Source organism: Muscardinus avellanarius (genome assembly GCF_963383645.1).
Source record: "Muscardinus avellanarius genome assembly, chromosome: 4".
Lineage (NCBI taxonomy): Eukaryota > Metazoa > Chordata > Mammalia > Rodentia > Gliridae > Muscardinus > Muscardinus avellanarius.
In genome coordinates, this window is record NC_137789.1 from 91,506,561 (window position 1) to 91,525,983 (window position 19,423).

The 19,423-nt window shown below is 44.4% G+C and overlaps 1 protein-coding gene across 2 annotated transcripts in view; it reads left to right on the forward strand.

Annotated features, from left to right (window-relative positions):
• CFAP70 (cilia and flagella associated protein 70) overlaps window positions 1–19,423 on the forward strand; it is a gene marked incomplete at both ends in the record, with an annotated part of 128,665 nt that overhangs the window by 72,754 nt on the left and 36,488 nt on the right. For both annotated transcript variants that reach the window (XM_080694070.1, XM_080694069.1), the window contains one exon: window positions 18,972–19,032. In XM_080694070.1, coding sequence (XP_080550196.1) covers window positions 18,972–19,032 — 61 coding nt within the window. The remainder of the gene's footprint in view (window positions 1–18,971; window positions 19,033–19,423) is intronic.

Sequence of the window (19,423 nt, forward strand, 5' to 3'; positions counted from 1 at the left end):
TCTCCTTCTCCCTCTCCCTCTCCCTTCTCCCCTCTCCCCTCTCCCCCCTCCCCCCCTCCTCTCTCTCTCTCTCTCTCCCTCTTTCATACACACACACACACACACACACACACACACACACACACACACATCTGAAAGTATTTAGTTCTCTTCAACAATCTGAGAGGCTGGGCGTGGAGGCATTCTCTTGTAATTCCAGCATTTGGGAAGTAGAGACCGGAGGATCGCAGTTCACAGACAGCTACTTAGCGAGACCCTTCGCAATTCAGTGAGACCCTGTTTCAAAAATAAAAAGACTAATATAGGGCTAGGAGTGTAGCTCAGAGATACAATGTTTTTGGGTTCCATCCACGGTACCGCAATAAATAAATAATCATGGGAATAGTTTTTGGTTATAAATTTATGTTTTAGTTGTATTTGCATCGTTCCTTGCAGTCTATAAGCTCTTTATCTGTTTCGTGCCAGTGAAGTGGTGCTGCGTTCTTTGTAATGATTAGAAATTTGTTTTTGTTGTATATTAATGTAACTGTGAAAGTCTTCAAAAGTAACAAGGTGGTAAGAAACTATCCATATGTAAAAAAAATTAATTTTGAGTCAAGGTCTTGGTAAGTTGCCCAGGCTTGCCTATAACTTGCTGAGTAGCTGGGATGACAGGTATATGCCACCATGCCCTGCTTGCTTCATGGTTTATGATGAGAAACAAGTTATTAATTTCATTGAAGATTATTTATTTATTTTTTGATGGTACTGAGGATGAAACCTGGGGGCCTCAGAGCTATACCCCAGGCCTATTTTATTTTTTATTTTGAAACAGGGTCTCACTAAGTTGTGGAGGGCCTCACTAAATATCTGAGATTGATGGTGAACCCATGATCCTCCTGTCTCAGCCTCCCAAGTACTGGGATTACAAGCATGGGCTACCATGTCCGGCTTTGAAGATTCTTTGTATGTGATGAGTCACCCTTTTCTTGATGCTTTTGATATTTTTTCTTTGTCTTTTGCAATTTGACTGCAAAAATCTTGCTCTCATTCAGGCATGGTGGCACACACTAGTACTTGGGAGGCTAACAGGAGGATCGCAGGTTCCCTGCTAGCCTCAGCAACTTAGTAAGACCTTGTTTCAAATTAAGAAATAAAATAGGGCTGGGGGTATAGCTTAGAGATAGAATGCCTCTAGTTTCAATCCCTACTACAGAAAAAAAAAAAGATTATTTTCTCTTTTTTTCTTTTTCTCCTTTTTTTCAGTACTAGAGATTGACTCCAGGGGCATTCTACCTCTACACTACATTCCTATCATGTGTGTGTGTGTGTGTGTGTGTGTGTGTGTGTGTTGTGTGTGTTACTAGGGGTCGACCCTAGGAGTGTTCAATCCCCAGTCCTATTTATCTTTTACTTGGAAACATGGTTTTGCTAAATTGCTGAAGCTGGTCTCAAACCTGCAATCCTCTTGTCTCCGCCTTCCAACTACTGGGATTACAGGCATGTATCACCATGCCCAGTTCATGTTTTTCCTTTGAAAGAGCTTTACTAAGCCAGGTGCAGTGATGCGCTCCTGTAAGCCCAGCCCTTGGGAGTCTGAGGTAAGGAGGATAGAAGGTTCAAGGACTGCCTCAGCAATTCAGTGACATCCTGTCTCAAAATAAAAAAAAATAAACGGGGCTGAGGGTCTGTCTGAGAGGTAGAGTGCCCCTGTGTTTAATCCCTGCATCACAAAAACAAAACAAGGAAGAGCCATGCATTTTCTTTGCATTTTCTATATTTTTATTGAAAACTGGACATTTGGTACTATAATGTGGTAACTTTAAGATTAGATTTCCCTCTTCCTCTAGATTGCTGTTTTTTATTTTGAGTGTAGTTTGTGTTCAGGCAGTGTTTTGACAGAAATTCCCTTGAATGTCAGGACCTTAATAGAATAAATAAATAAATAAATAAATAAATAAATAAATAAATATTTCTTCCAGTCCTTGTACATACTCTGGGCTGAGTTGTTATTTTAATACTTAACCAGGCTATGTATTTTTTCTGCATCAGCCTTCTTTTTCTACTTGCACTGAGCCTATAAACCAGTGAAAATGTAGGGTTTTCTTGGATCTTTTCTGAGCATACATTCTGTTCTGGGCATGTATGTGGGCTTCTGAATTCCCCAGGATATACAAGTACTGTTGAATAATCTAATTTCCCAAAGCTACTCTCCAGCTTTTCCTTCCAGGATTTAAATGGTCTATTGTATGTGTATCCAGTCTTTTGCCCCAAGCAGCTACTGTTTTTTGACAACCTAATCATGTTTTACTCGGCTTTTCTAGCCCATGTTAGGAAAAACAGAGAACAGTGGCATGCATCAATCTGTCAGGGAATCCCAGACAGGTTAAAATAAACATACTAATTTGGGAATAAGGTCTGCTCTGTTACCCTCAGAGTCCGGGGCCAGTGCACCATGCTGGAAACCCAGGCTGCCTCCTTGGGTCTGTGCTCTGCCGGGATGTGGTGGGCAAAAGCAAGTGAAAATACCATGGCACTTCCTACGGCTTCCCAGTTGCCCTTTTCTTGATTCAGCATTTGCTTGATTGCTGAAATTTTTTGGCTGTTTTCTAACACTCTGGCAAAGTTGGTTCTATTTCTAGGTTATTTTTTCCGTGTTAAAATAGAAGTATTGGAATTTGGGAGTTGCCTACTCTGCTATTTTGCTAACATTTAGACTTTATCCCTTTTCTTTTTCTTTTTCTTTTTTTAATGGTACAGGGGCCCTCTACCACTGGGCTATGCCTTCAACCCAATTTTATTTGGAAACGGTTTCACAAAGTTGCTGAGAATCTCATTAAGTTGCTGAGGCTGGCTTTGAACCTGTGATGCTCCTATATCAGCCTCCCAATTACTGGGATTACAGGAGTATACCATTAAACCTGGCTAGACTCTACCTCTTGATGTGAGGAGTACTGTATTCAAAGGATAAAAAATGATGGTATCTACCTTGCAGACTATTTGTTATACATATTTTAAGATGCTTGATCTATATATCCCTGAATTCCCTTCCAAAACGTTGACAGTTCCACAAGTGAAATGTGAGGCTTTACATATTCACTAACACTGTAATTTTTACATTTTTACTATTTTGATGAAGTCAGTAAGTTTCTCCTTGTGACTTTAATCCATTAATACATTTTTTGGTAATACAAAATTTTCTTTTACCATTTATTAATCATTTGGAAATTTTCACTGAGAATTACATGCTTATAATGATATACTTCATATTTTATACCAGAGTTCTTTTTTTTGGCAGTACTGGGGATGGAACCCAGGGGCATTATACCTCCGAGCTGCACCCTAGCCCTATTTTTCAGTCTCTTTCTCTTCTCTCTCTCTCTCTCTCTCTCTCTCTCTCTCTCTCTCTCTCTCTCCCTCCCTCCCTCCCTTCCTCCCTTCCTCCCTCTCTCCCTCCCTCCCTCCCTCTCTCCCTCTTTCTTTCTCTCTCTCTCTCTTTTTCCAGTACTGGAGATAGAACCCAGGGGCATTCTACCTCTCCAAGCTACACCCCCAGCCCTATTTTTTATTCTTTATTTTGAAACAGGGATTCACTAAGTAGTTGCAAAGGGCCTCACTATGTAGCTGAGGCTGTCTTTGAACCACGATCCTCCTGTCTCAGCTTCTCAAATGCTGGGATTACAAGTGTGGTGATAATCTAGAAATAGATAATTAAAAACCCCAAGCCATGGAAACAACAGGAAGGCAGTGTTAAATAGGGCTGTAATGAATAAACTCACATCTGAGCTTTCTGGTAAGAGGAGCCCTATAAGAGATGCAGTTCAGGCCAGACGTGGTGGTACACACTTGTAATCCCAGTACTTGAGAGGCTGATACAAGAGGATCCCAGGATCAAAACCAGCCTCAGCTACTTAGTGAGGCCTTCTGCAACTACTGCAACCCTGTTTCAAAATAAAAATAAAATAGGGTTAGGGGTATAGGTCAGAGTAGAATACCTCTAGCCCTGGGTTCAATCCCCAGACACACACACACACACACACACACACACACACACACACACACACACGAAGAGATGCAGTTCAAATCATAAGAGAAAATACACTCTTTGAAAAATGAGATTGTCACTTAGGAAGTTCAAGGAGGTCTGGAGGAGACCTCTACTCAGACCTTCCTGGTCCTTGATCTCTCACAGAAAAGAGTGTAAGGTTTTAGCAAAGAGAAGACATTTATTTCTTTATTTATTTGGTACTAGGAATTGAACTCAGTTTATTTTATTTTTTTTAAATTAATTTATTTTTTAAATTGGTGCATTGTAGTCATATATCAATCACATTGGAGTACAAGACTTGAGAGGATATACAAGCACACATCATCCAATTAGCCCTCCTCCAGCCCCCATCCCATTCCCTCCCCCTCCCTCCATCCCACACTTCTTTGGTGATTTACTTTGATACATTTGTTTATGTACCTCCTGCGTTTTAAAGAGGCTCCGTCTTCCAGTATTACATACCCTCTGATTGGTCACATTAGTTGCTTCACTATAGGGCCCTTTCTATAGCTCAACCTCTTCCTGTTGCCCTTTTCCTCCTAGTTATTGCTGATTAAGAGAAGCGTCTGATTTATATTTTCTGCGATATTTCTCTGTGCATGCTGCTTTGCAAGTACCGATCCCACTCTTGATGGTCCCAGTAGTGGCCTGGCTACTCAGTGGACTGATCCAGACCTCGCTGGCTCAAGCAGAGCCTTGCCTCATGGGAGGCCCCAGGTCTAGTTTCGCTGGCCCCTGCACCGGTCTAACCCCTAAGCTGGCTTCGGTCCTGGCCTTGGAGGCCGCAGGAGTGGCCTTGCCTCACGGCAGGCTCCAATGCCGGCCTTGCTGGACTCAGCATCGGCCTCACCCCTTGGCAGGCTCCAATCCCGGGCTCAGAGGCCCCAGTACCAGCCTTGCCTCATGGCAGGCTCCGGTGCCGGCCTCGCTGGCCCCAGCACCGGCCTAACCCCTCGGCAGGTTCCATTCCCGGGTTAGGAGGCCCCAGCACTGGCCATGGCTCACGGCAGGCTCCGATGCTGGCCTCGCCTCACGGCAGGCTCCGATGCTGGCCTTGCTGGCCCCAGTACCAGTCTAGCCCTTCGGCAGGTTGTTATCCTGGCCTCGGAAGCCCCAGTACCAGCCTTGCCTCACGGCAGGCTCCGATGCCAGCCTCGCTGGCCCCAGCACTGGCCTAACCCCTCGACAGGCTCTTATCCCGGCCTCGGATGTCCCAGTACCGGCCTTGACTCATGGCAGGCTCCAATGCTGGCCTCACTGGCCCCAGCACCAGCCTAACCCCTCGGCAGGCTCTTATCCTGACCTCGGAGGCCCCAGTACCGGCCTTGCCTCAAGACAGGCTCCAATCCCGGCCTCGGAGGCCTCAGCACCGGCCTTGCCTCAAGGCAGGCTCCGATGCCGGCCTCACTGGCCCCAGCACCGGCCTAACCCCTTGGCAGGCTCGATCACGGATTTGGAGGCCCCAGTACCGGCCTTGCCTCAAGGCAGGCTCCGATGCCGGCCTCACTGGCCCCAGCACCAGCCTAACCCCTCGGCAGGCTCCGATCCCGGCCTCGGAGGCCCCAACACTGGTAATTCCTCACGGCAGGCTCCGATGCCGGCCTCACTGGCCCCAGCACCGGCCTAACCCCTCGAAAGGCTCTTATCCTGGCCTCAGAGGCCCCAGTACTGGCCTTGCCTCAAGGCAGGCTCCGATGCTGGCCTCGCTGGCCCCAGCACCAGCCTAACCCCTTGGCAGGCTCCGATCCCGGATTTGGAGGCCCCAGCACTGGTCATGCATCAAGGCAGGCTCCGATGCCGGCCTCGCTGGCCCCAGCACTGGCCTAACCCCTCAGCAGGCTCTTATCCTGGCCTCGGAGGCCCCAGTACCGGCCTTGCCTCACGGCAGGCTCCGATGCCGGCCTCGCTGGCCCCAGCACCGGCCTAACCCCTCGGCAGGCTCCGATCCTGGCCTCGGAGGCCCCAGCACTGGTCATGCCTCAAGGCAGGCTCCGATGCCGGCCTCGCTGGCCCCAGCACCGGCCTAACCCCTCGGCAGGCTCCGATCCCGGCCTCGGAGGCCCCAGCACTGGTCATGCCTCAAGGCAGGCTCCGATGCCGGCCTCGCTGGCCCCAGCACCGGCCTAACCCCTCAGCAGGCTCTTATCCTGGCCTCGAGGCCCCAGTACCGGCCTTGCCTCAAGGCAGGCTCCGATGCCGGCCTCACTGGCCCCAGCACCGGCCTAACCCCTTGGCAGGCTCCGATCCCGGCCTCGGAGGCCCCAGCACTGGTCATGCCTCACGGCAGGCTCCGATGCCGGCCTCGCTGGCCCCAGCACTGGCCTAACCCCTCGACAGGCTCTTATCCTGGCCTCGGAGGCCCCAGTACCGGCCTTGCCTCAAGGCAGGCTCCGATGCCGGCCTCACTGGCCCCAGCACCGGCCTAACCCCTCGGCAGGCTCCGATCCCGGCCTCGGAGGCCCCAGCACTGGTCATGCCTCACGGCAGGCTCCGATGCCGGCCTCGCTGGCCCCAGCACTGGCCTAACCCCTCGACAGGCTCTTATCCTGGCCTCGGAGGCCCCAGTACCGGCCTTGCCTCAAGGCAGGCTCCAATGCCGGCCTCACTGACCCCAGCACCGGCCTAAGCCCTCGGCAGGCTCCGATCCCGGCCTCGGAGGCCCCAGCACTGGTCATGAATCAAGGCAGGCTCCGATGCCGGCCTCACCGGCCCCAGCACCAGCCTAACCCCTGGGCAGGCTCTTATCCTGGCCTCGGAGGCCCAAGTACCGGCCTTGCCTCATGGCAGGCTCTGATGCCAGCCTCGCTGGCCCCAGCACCGGCCTAACCCCTCAGCAGGCTCTGGTCCCGTCCTCGGGGGCCCCAACACTGGCCTTGCCTCTCAGCAGGCTCCGATGCCGGCCTCGCTGACCCCAGCACCGGCCTAACCCCTCAGCAAGTTCCGGACCCGACCTCGGAGGCCCTAGCACAAGCCTTGCATCATGGCAGGCTCCAATGCCGGCCTCGCTGGCCCCAGCATCGGTCTAACCCCTCTGCAGGTTCCAATCCCGGCCACGGAGGCCTCAGTAGTGGCCTTGCCTCACAGCAAGCTCTGATGTCGGCCACTGGCCCCGGCGCCCGCCTAACCCCTTAGCAGGTTCCGATCACTGTCTCTGTGGTTATTATTTCAAAGGTTCCAGTTGTAATGTATCAGATCTCTGCCTCCCCCGAATATTGGCCACTGGCATTGCCACTGCCTCCACTGTTTCAAATCCTTCCCAGGCTCTTTTTCCACTCTGAATGTTGTCCAGTGTTCCTAAGCATGTGTGATGGTAGCATTCGACATTTGGTGTAATTTCTCCAAAAATTAAAGTTGGTAAGATCCGGTTTCTGCTTCTCCTGAATACAAGTCTCCACCACCATCGCGGAGAACTCTTTCAACACCGCATTTCTCCTTGGTCTCCGCTAAACTCTTTCCTTATATGTGATGTCTGAGATTCTTAACAATATAGAGAAATAGCAGTCCTCTTTCATGGCGAATTTTTCCATAAGTTCCAGTGCATTTAGATAAGTTTTGTCTGCATCTCCTTTGTCCTGGCATCCATAACGGCTTTCTTACCACCTCTCCGATATTTTTCTTTATCTTTTTCTGTTCTGGTCCCGGTTTCTCCAGGGGTCTGGCGTGCTACTCGCAGTTCGGCCCGGGGCCCAGAGTCCCGCGACCCGGGCCCCAGCTGGCGTGCCCCGCGCGGGACCCCTGCCCAGAACCCAGCATCTTACTGGGCCTGGTTTCTCCAGGGGTCTGGCGTGCTACTTGCAGTTCTGCCTGGGGCCCAGAGTCTCGCGACCCGGGCCCCATCTGGCGTGCCCAGCCCGCGAACCCCGCCCAGAACCCAGCGTCTTACTGGGTCCGGTTTCTCCAGGGGTCTGGCGTGGTACGCGCAGTTCGGCCGGGGCCCAGAGTCCCGCGACCCGGGCCCCCGAACTCAGTTTATTTTTAAAACAGGGTCTTGCTAAGTTGCTGAGAGACTTGCTAAATTGTCAAGACTGGCCTTGAACCTGCAATTCTCCTGTTGTAGCCTCCCAAGTACTAGGATTATAGACATGCAATAAGTCTTTATTCTGTTTTGTTGTCAGTGGTAGTGGTTTGTTTGTCCGTGGTACTGGAGATTGAACCCAGAAACAGCCTACCTCTGAGCTATATCCCAGCCCTATTTTACTTTTTTATTTTCAAACAAGTCTCACTAAGCTGCTGAGAACCCCACTAAGTTGCTTAACTGGCTATGAACCTGTGGTCCTCCTGTCTCAGCCTCACAAGTACTGGGATTACAGGCATGACCCACAATACCTGCCCAGTTTAAACCTTTGCTCTTTATAAGTTTATTGTCTCAGGTATTCATTACAGTAGTGGGAAGTCAACTAACCTATTTAACTTTAAATAAATGCTATGATCCAGGTTATCAATGGCCAGCATTGTTAAATGGAGTGGCCGCTGTCATCAGCCTTACCGCTCAGTCGTACTTGAGGCCTGTTCCTAGCTCGGCTCATAGGACATGACACCCTCATGGGTTTCCTCCTCCCTCCCTGGCCTTCTTCATGTCTCTCAACTCTGAATGTTAGAGTACCCAGAATTCTATTTTAGAGCCTCTTTTCTACTTACTCTTATTTCCCTGACTTTTATCCAGTCTTAGGTCTTTAAACACAATCTATAGCTGATGGCTCCCAATTTTCTTTTTATTTATTTATTTTTATTGGGGCACTAACATCTCACATCATAATGTGGATCATGTTGATAATAGCATATATTCACAGTTCTTGGTGCGCTCCCCACTTTCCCTTTTCCTTCCCTGCCAGTACTGAGTACACAAGTTAACAGTGTTATATTCACATGTATACACATATTCAAATGCAGCTTTTCCATTAATTAACCTCAGCCTTCTTCCTCCCCTACCCTTCTTTTCTGGTTTTGCTTAGGTTTCCTCTCCATTATCTGGAGTCCCTCTGGTATCCCTAATACTCCCTAGCTTGAGGATATTAGAGGATATATATGTCCCTTCTCTTTCTGTGCTTGGCTAATCTCACTTAACATAATATTCTCCAGGTCTTTCCATCTTCTTGCAAATGACATGTTTTTGTTCTTCTTTATAACTGAGTTGAATTCCATTGTGTGTATTTCCCATAATTTTGCAATCTATCCATCTGTTGATGGAGACCCAAGTTGGTTTCATATTTTGGCTATTGTGAATTGTGCTGCTATGAACATGGGTATGCATATGTTTCTGTAGTTCTCTGATTTCAACCGCTTTGGAAAAATACCCAGGAGTGGTATAGTTGGATCATTCCCAGTTTTCTAAGGAATCTCCACACTGATCTCCATAGAGGCTGAAATAGTTTGCACTCCTACCAACAGTGTAAAAGAGTTCCTATTTCCTCACATCCTTGCCAGCATTTGTTGTTATTATTTTTAGCCAATAAAATTGTTTATTTAGTGAGGACAGTAATACAAGACCATCATATATAAAATAAGCATAATACACAAGGGGAATTATCATAGATAACATACTAAATAATAGTGATAATAAGCATAGATTCCTCAAGGAACTGCAGTGGTTAAAGATATACTCTTGGATAATTTAAAAATTAGACCAAGCCGGGCGTGGTGGCGCACGCTTGTAATCCCCGCACTTGGGAGGCAGAGACAGGAGGATCGCGCAGGTTTGAAGCCAGCCAAGCGCTCTGGCTTAGGAGACCCTGTTTCCAAATAAAAATGTAAAAATAGGTCTGGGAGTGTAGCCCGGAGGTAGAAGGGCTTCCAGGAACTCCAGTGCCACCAAAAAAAAAAAAAAAAAAAAAAAAAAAGACCAATATTTCTCAGACTGTCCCAGTTTTCTGAGAGAAGTTTTTTTTTTCTTTCCAATACTAGAGATTGAACCCAGGGACATTCTACTTCTGAGCTATACATGCAGCCTTATTTTATTTTTATTTTTATTTTTATTTTCTGTGGCACTGGAGAATGAACCCAAGGGCATTTTATCTCTGAGCTACATACCCAGCCTTATTTTATTTTTATTTGAAAACAGGGTCTCTCTAGGTTGATGAGAGTCTCACTACTTGCTGAGGCTGTCCTTGAACCTGCTCTCCTCCTGTCTCAGCCTCCTAAGTACAAGCCACTATGCCCGGATAATCAGATTTTTTAATTGAAGAAAAAGTAAATTTTTTAATTGAAGTAAAGCATGAACATAAAAAGACAGAGAAATGAGATTGAATTTGTTGTTATTTGACTTCTTTATGCTTGCTACTCTGGCATTAGATGGAATCTCAGTGCAGTTTTGATTTGCATTTCTCTGGTGGCTAATGATGCTGAACATTTTTTCATGTATCTATTGGCCATTTCTATCTCATCTTTGTGAGGTGTCTATTCAATTCAGTTGCCCATTTCTTAATTGAATTGTTTTGCTAGTATAGAGTCTTTTGAGCTCTTTGTATATTCTGGATATTAGCCCTCTATTAGAGTGGTAGCTGGTAAAGATCTCTCATTCTCAAGGTTTCCTCTTTAGATTCTTGATGGTTTCCTTTGATGAGCAGAAACTTTGTAGTTTGACGCCATCCCACTTGTTAATTCTTGTTTTAATTTCCTGCACTTTGGAGTTCTTGTTGAACCTACACCCTCCTCTAATAGCTTCACAGTCTCTAGTTGATTTCTAGGTCTTTAATCCATCTTAAATTGATTCCTGTGCATGGTGAGAGGTAAAGATTTAGTTCCATCTTTCTACAAATGGATAGCCAGTTCTCCCAGCACCATTTGTTGAAAAGGCTATCTTTTCTCCAGTGTATGAAGTTGGCCCCTTTGTCAATGATCAATTGACTATAGGTGTGTGGATTTGTTTCTGTATCTTTTGTTCCATTGGTCTGTGTGCCTGTTATTGTGCCAGTACAATACTGTTTTAACTACTATTGCTCTGTAGTATAATTTGAAGTCAGGGATTCTGATGCCTCCTGCATGTTTGTTTGTTTGTTTGTTTGTGGGTTTGGGGATGGAACCCAGGGGCATTCAACCTCCGAGATACAACCCCTGCCCTATTTTTTATTCTTTATTTTGAAACCGGGTCTCACTGAGTTGCAGAGGGCCTAAGTAGCTGAGGCTGTCCGTGAACTGCGATCCTCCAGTCTCAGCCTCCCGAATGCTGGGATTACAAGTGTGCGCCACCATGCCCAGCTTCCTGCAAGGTTCTTATTGCTGAGAATTGCTTTGGCTATTCTGGGTCTTTTCTCTCTCCATGTGAAATTCATGACTAATTTTTCTAGGTCTATGAAGAATGTCATTAGTATTTTGATAAGAATAGCATTGAATCTGTAGATCACTTTTGGCAGGATGGCCATTTTGATAATATTTATTCTGCCTGGTCATGAGCAAGGGAGATCTTTCCATCTTCCAAAGTCATCTTCAATTTCTTTCTTTAATGTTTATAGTTTTCATTGTAGAGGTATTTTATGTCTTTGGTTGGGTTTATTCCTAGGTATTTTGTTGGTTTTGAGATTATTGTGAATGGAATTGTTTTCTTTATTTTTTTCTTCATGGATTCATTCTTGGCATATAGGAAAGCAACTGACTGACTTCTTTAGGTTGATGTTGTATCCCGCCACTTTGCTGAATTGGTTAATCAGCTCCAGTAGTCTTTTGGTTGAGTTCTTTGGGTCTTCTGGATATATCTGCAAACAAGGATAATTTAAATTCCTCTTTTCCTAGTTGAATTCCTTTGATATCCTTGTCTTGTCTAATAGCTGTGGCAAGAGTCTCAAGGACTATATTGAAAAAGAGTGTGATAGTGGGCATCCTTGTCTCATTCCTGATTTTAGAGGGAATTCTTGCAATTTTTCCCCACTCAGTATGATGTTGGTTTTGGGTTTATTGTATATTGCCTCACTGATGCTGAGATACATTCCTTCTATTCCAGTTTTCTTCAGTGTTTTTAACATGAATGTGTGTTGGATTTTGTCAAAATCTTTTTCAGCATCTATTGATATGATCATGTGGTTTTTGTCCTTAGTTCTATTTATGTAGTGAATACATGTATTGATGTATATGTTGAACCAGCCTTGTTTTTCTGAGATAAAACCAATGTGGTGTACAATTTAGTTCCCAAATTTATTTCTTTTTTTTTTTTTTTGCGGGTCTGGAGGTGAAACCCAGGGGCATTCGACCTCCGAGCTATGCCCCCTGCCCTATTTTGTATTCTTTTTTTTGGTGGTACTGGAGGTGGAACCCAGAGGCTTTCTACCTCAGGGCTATACTCCCAGACCCTTTTTTAAATATTTTATTTGGAAACAGGGTCTCACTAAGTTGCTGAGAGCCTCACTAAGTAGCTGAGGCTGGCTTCAAACCTGTGCGATCCTCTTGTCTCAGCCTCCCAAGCGCGGGGATTACAAGTATGCGCCACCACTCCCGGCTTTTTATTCTTTATTTTGAAACCGGCTCTCACTGAGTTGCAGAGGGCCTCACTAGGTAGCTGAGGCTGTCCGCGAACCATGATCCTCCGGTCTCAGCCTCCCAAATGCTGGGATTACAAGCATGCGCCACCACGCCTGGCTTTAGTTCCCAAATTTCTAATCCAGGTTGCCTCTGTCCTGCTCAGGTTTGTACATCTCATTCTCACAAACTTCTGGTCACAAGTGTAGTGCTTCCTTCTTGGTGTCCTTGCATCTGCCATCTTACCTTTCAGTTTATTCGTTTTCTTTTTTCAACAGCTTTATTGAGATATAACTCATATACTACCTACTCTACCCATTTAAAATGTATCATACAGCCAGGAATGGTGGTGAGAACTTGTAATCCCAGTACTTGAGAGGCTCAGACAGGAGGATCACAGGTTCAAAACCAGCCTCAGCTACTTAGCAGGGCTCTCAGCAACTGAGACCTTTTCTCATATAAGAAATGAAATCAGGTTGGTGGTGTAGCTTGGAGGTAGACTGCCTCTGGGTTCAATCCCTAGTACCAAAAACAAAAATAATAAAATATATAGTACAATGGCTTTTAGTATTCAGTTATGCAGCCATCACCTTAATCAACATTATCATTACCCCCAATCAAAAGAAACTCCATATGTATTGGCATTACTCTCTGTTTTCTGCCAACTATCATACCAGCTCCTTACCCATATCCCACAGTCCTGGGCAGCCACTCATATATTTTTTGTCTCTATAGATAACCAACACTGGGCATTTCATATAAACAGAATCAAGCAGTTTGTAGTCTCTATGACTGGTTTATTTCATTTATCATAATGTTGTCAAGGTTTGTCCATATTGTGGAATGTATTCCAGACTTAATTACTTTATTGCCAAATAATATTTTGTGGTATGTCTATACCACCTTGTGTTTCTCCATTAGCTGATAGATGTTGGCAATTTTGACTTCCGGGAAGATGGCGACCAAGAAAAGCGGGGCTTAAGAGTCCCGCTAACAACCAATCTCCATTACCACAAAAAGAGCGCCTTTCATAGCCAGAAAACACCATCACCAGAAAAACAAAAAAACCACCAGGCTCCAGAGAGAAAGCGGACTGAGAACAGAGCTCAGGGCCACAGAGGAGACACACGCGCCCGAGGACGCGGCAGCAGCGCCATACTGCCGGCGGCAGCGGCGAACTCAGCGGACGGCTACAGCAAGCTGAGGTGAGCCGATGCGGAACAGCCAGGCGGGATCTTTCGGCGCAGACAGCATTTAAAGCTCCCAGTGGCTGAGCTCAGCACACGCCACAGGGATTCAGAGTGGAAATCAAAACCAGAGAAGAAAAAATACGCCAGCCTCATGGCCGAGGGCGTGGCAGAGGCGCCATATTGCCACCGGCGGCGGCAGCAGCAGTGAATTCACCGAGTCCAGTACAGCTACATCTACGTACTCAAGAACAGTGAGTCAAATTGCGGGACACAGAGGAGAAATCCCAGTATTGTGCCTCCTGGGACTTGACCCAGTGAGGGAGTGGTGGTGGCAGAGATATCACACCATAGGAGAGCGTGCAACATGGCACCCCCCATAGTTTAAAGCAGCCTCTATCGACTCCCTGGGTCGGAGACTCTGTGATACAACCCAGTAAAGGAGTAGTAGGGTCTGAGATAATACAGACTCGAGATCCAGAGCACCTTAAGTGAAGCCATAGTGACCCAAGGGAAGAACCCAGAGAAGGCACAAACCTCCGAAATCATGGGAAAGAGGAATAACACTGAAGTAATGAATGTGCACAACCCCACAGCATCAGAACCTGATAAAACAGAAAATCAGAGATTTCTAGAAGATCAAATCAGGAAAATAACTGTAGAAATAATAGAGGTGCTTCGAAAAGAACTCAGAGAGAGCCAAAAAGAGATAAAGGATGCAATTAATGAAGTAAAGGCCTCAATTCAAAGCATGAACAACCGATTAGAACACATGGAGAACAGAATCTCGCTCTTAGAAGATGAGCAATCCAAAAATGAATGCATAGTTTCTAATCTAGAAAAAGATATCCAACAGCAGGAATCTGACATTGAAGAAATATGGGCCCATTTTAAGAGAGCTAACCTAAGAATAATTGGAATAGAGGAGGGAAAAGAAAGTGATACCAAAGGGATCAACAATCTCTTCAAGGAAGTAATAGCAGAAAATTTTCCAAATATAGAGCAAGAGGTTGATACACAGATCCAGGAAACTTATAGAACTCCCTTTAGACAGGATCCGAGAAGAGGATCCCCACGCCATATAATTGTCAAAATGACCAATGTGGAAGCCAAGCAGAGAATCTTAAAGGCAACAAAAACAAAGGGCCAAGTGACATTCAGAGGCAAACCAATTAGAATCACTCCAGACTTCCCAAACCAAGTCATGAGAGCCAGAAGGGCTTGGAGTAACATATTCCAAACTCTAAAAGAAAACAACTTCCAGCCAAAAATTTCCTATCCAGCAAAACTTTCTATCAAATTAGATGGAGAAATAAGAAGCTTCCATGACAAACAGAAACTGAAGGAATTTATGTCTTCAAAACCAGCGCTAGAGAAAATACTCAAAGAGATTAACTACAAAGAAGAAATAGGTAACACTCACCAGAACCAGAGAAACAAGATTTTCCATCCAACAGACAATTAAGATTGGTTATCTGTGGAGATTCATTATTTATGTTAGTCTTTTACCTATCTCTAAATTGTATTGTTTGCCTTTATTGTTGTTAATTTTTAGGATTTCTAGTTGGAATATTAATATACCTTCAGATATAGCATTTGGAAATATTTTATCCAATTCTATTAGTAACTTTTAACTCTGTTTACATTGTCTTTGGATATACAATATTTTCTTTTATTTTTTAGGGAGTTTGTATATTCTTCTGTTGCCTGTGCCATTGAAATCATATCCAAGAAATCACTGCCAATTTCAATGTTGTGAGGTTTTATGACCCAGATTTTCTCCTAAAAGTTTATAGTCTTAAGATTTATATTTAGGTCTTTTATCTAGTTTGAGTTAATACTTGTATGTGGGATTAGGTAAGGGTCCAATTTTATTATTTTCCATGTAATTATTATTTTTCAACAATATTTAGTTAAAAGATTATTATTTCCACCACCAAATGTTCGTGGAAACCTTGTCAAAAATAACTTGACAATATATGGAAGAAGTTAGCTCTAGGCTTGTATTTAACTCCAATGGTCTATATATCTGCCTTTAGAACAGTACTACACTGTTTCAATTATTGTAGCTTTATATGGTTTGAAATCAGAAAATATACATCTTCTAGCTTTGTTTTTGCTTCGAGATTGTTTTGGGTATCTAGAGTCCATATTCCATATCAGGATAGATTTTTTTCTGAAAAATAAATATATGATAGTTTCACCTAAAAAAAAGAAAAAAATATTCTCTGGTAAGAAAGAAAGCAAAAAGAAACATTGAAATGTTATCTTTAAGTCATCAAAAGCTTGGTATCAGACAAATGAAACTGTTATGTGAGATTATCATTTTTAATTTTGGATAAATTGCTATAATACTAGATGTCAACCACTAAGCCAAGCATGGGAGGGAGGGATGGGGAGAGAATGGGATGGGGATCGGGTGGGGGCTGACTGGGCGATGTGTGCATGTATGTCTACAAAAGTTTGTATCCCACTATGATGTATGAATACAGTGCACTAATAAAATAAAATTAAAAAAAAAAAGATGTTGGCAATTTTGTTTTGTTTTGTTTTGCTTTGCCCTGCTGTGGTAATAAGAATTGAACTCAGGGGCATTCTACCTCTAAGCTATACACCAACCCTTTTTATTTCAAAATAGGGTCTCACTGAGTTGTTGCTGGTCTTGCTAAATTGCTGAGGGGGCCTGGAACTTATGATCCTCCTGTCTCAGCTTCCCAAGTACTGGTATTATAGGCTTTTACAACCACACACAGCTAGTGCATGTGGGCACCAGTTTATTCTTAATATAGTTTTTGTTTGTTTATTTGTAGTACTGGAGATTAAACCCAGGAGTGTTCTACCTCCAAGCTATACCCCCAGCCCTGTGGTATTATTTTTATTTGTGAAACAGGGTCTCACTAAGTTGCTGAGACTGGCAATCCTCTTGTAATACTCTGTCTCAGCCTCCCAAATACTAGGATTGCAGACATGTGTCACCTTGCCCAATTATAGCACTTTGGAATGGTGTAAATGAGAGTCAGTTCATGTAACTTCTCCGCTCAGAATCTGCTAGAGCCTTCCCATGCACTCATTATCGCCCCTCATATTTGAGATTAGATTAGATTAGAGCCCCTCAGTGGCCTTCAGGGCATGTGTGTTCTGTTCGTGCTTGCCTCTCTTCTCCAGTCCAGCCATCCCTGTCCTTGCTACTCCTCTAACGTGCCACATACATTCGTGCAGCAAGGCCTTTATTTTGCTGTTCCTTTGCCTGGAATGTCCTAGCCCTGGCTGTCTTGTTTCCCTCCAATGCCCTCATCTTGGTGAGGACTTCCTGCTGGAATCTGCTCTCCTGTTCCGCAGGCCTCAGCGTAGTCCACGGGCCTTCCTGTGGTTGTTTTTCACCATGGCACGTAGTACTAGCCTGCATTTCTTTTTCTTCTTTTTTCTTTTGGAACTGGGGAATGAAACAGGGATAATTTAGCTCTGAGCTATACCCTAGGCCCTTTTTTCATTTTTATTCTTTGTTTTTTGTTTTGTTTTGTTTTTTGTGGTCCTGGAGATTAAACCTAGGGGCATTCTATCTCAAAGCTATACACCCAGCTCAATTTTTTACTCTTTATTTTGAAACAAAATCTCACTAAGTTTTGGAGGGTCTCACTAAGTAGTTGAGACTGGCCGTGAACATGCGATCCTCCTGCCTCAACCTTCCAAGTACTGGGATTATAAGTGTGTACCACCATGCCTGGCTTATTCTTTGTTTTGAAATAGAGTCTCACTAGGTTGCCAACAGTCTCACTAAGTTGCTAAGGCTGGTCTAGAATCTGTGATCCTCCTGTCTCAGCCTCCCTAGTACTGGGATTACAGGCATGAACCACTATGCTCAGCTACATATATTTCTTCATTATTTGTTTATTGTCTTTCTATCACTACTAGAATATAAACTCCCTAGTAGCAAGAATTTTTGTTTGTTTTGTTTAAAGTACATGATGAAACCGGGCATGGTGGCGCATGCTTGTAATCCCAGCATTTGGGAGGCTGAGACTGAAGGATCACGGTTCGCGGACAGTCTCAGCTACTCAGTGAGGCCCTCTGCAACTCAGTGAGACCCTGTTTCAAAATAAAGAATAAAAATAGGGCAGGGGGTGTAGCTCAGAGGTCAAATGCCCCTGGGTTCCATCCCCAGACCCGCAAAAAAAATAAAAATAAAAATAAAGTACATGATGGACAGTAGGCACATAGTATATATTTTGAATAATGAAACAATTTTTTTCTCAAGAGAATATTGGGAGGCTGGGCAACAAAGTTAGAAGAAGATATTTTGCCGTATATTGCTTCAGACCTTTTGAATTTTTGATCTATTAAATAAAGTAAATTCAGTGATTGTTCCGGGCATGGTGGCACACACTTGTAATCCCAGTACTTGGGAGGCTAGACAGGAGAGTCACAGGATCAGCAACTTAGTGAGGCCCTCTACAACTTAGTGACACCCTGTTTCAAAATGAAAAAAAAAAGAGGGCTGGAGATGTAGCTCAGAGGTAAAATGCCCCTGGGTTCAACCTCCAGTAACACACACACACACACACACACACACACACACACACACACACACATGATTGTGAGCAGAGATATATAATTATAGAGCACCTATTAAAGGAAAATTAAATTTGAGTTTACAGTCTTCAAGGCAGTACAGTATACTTTAGCAGGAATATGAAACTATAGGGGAGAAGAGCTATAACTTATTCCTTATAGGGTCTTATAAAATAACCTGAATATGGAAGGTAGAAGTTTTGGCATAGTTTGACAGTGACAAAAATGTGATTTTTTACCTTAAAATCTGATAGCATTTTCCATAATTTAATGTAGTCCTTTAACTTCTGACCAGTAATATACCTTTTATCCTAGATAGAGAGGAAATAATCTTTTACTTGCTTATATTCCACACAGATTTTTCAAATATTTGTATGTTCAGAGACTTTACTGAGTACCTTTAAAATCATGACAGCCATCGCTTGCTAACCCCTAGTCATATAGCTGCTACTTGTATATAACAGCAATTTCCTAAAATGTAGACGAGTAAATTCTTCTACATCTGATAAATAGCCAACAGACACTGAGATGCTGTTTGAGTCACTGCTTCCTTCTTATCTGTTTGTAGTCCAAACACTAGGGTTCACATCCAAGGTTTTGCATGAGAAAATAACACACTGCTCAAGCTCAGCAGGGCAGCGGGTCTTAGATATCCTTCACTCAGATTCTTTGGAGGTGAGACATAAAGGTCATAAGCCGGCAGTTAATAAGTTTCCATATTTCACATTTTTTTCCTGATACAGGGTCAAGGAAATGATTCCTCCAAGGCCTCCTCTCACCCGTCGGACAGGAGGAGCTCAGAAGGCAAGTGCCTAAGCTGATGTGACACTGTAGGTTACAACGTATAGAATGCATGCATTTGAAAACGGCACAGACTCCTCTATACACTTTCAGAGGGGGTGAAAACTTGATTGAATTTTCACATATTTGCATCCCTGGTTCTATTTGTGATCAGTGGTGTTCAGTGAATAGCATACATTGTTTAGTCTTTAGATGGTAGTCTCTGAGCTGGGAAGAGAAGGACCATTTATATCTAGCATAGATTCCCAAAGTCTCTGAAACTGCCCTTGAAGGGGTGTCAGTGGGTGTCAGCAGGGTGGTAGTAACCTCAGATGCGATTTGGGGGCATTGGATTAAAATAACAGGGCAGTAGAAGTGCCTGGGGGGGGCACTGAGTAATTTTTTTAATGGAGAG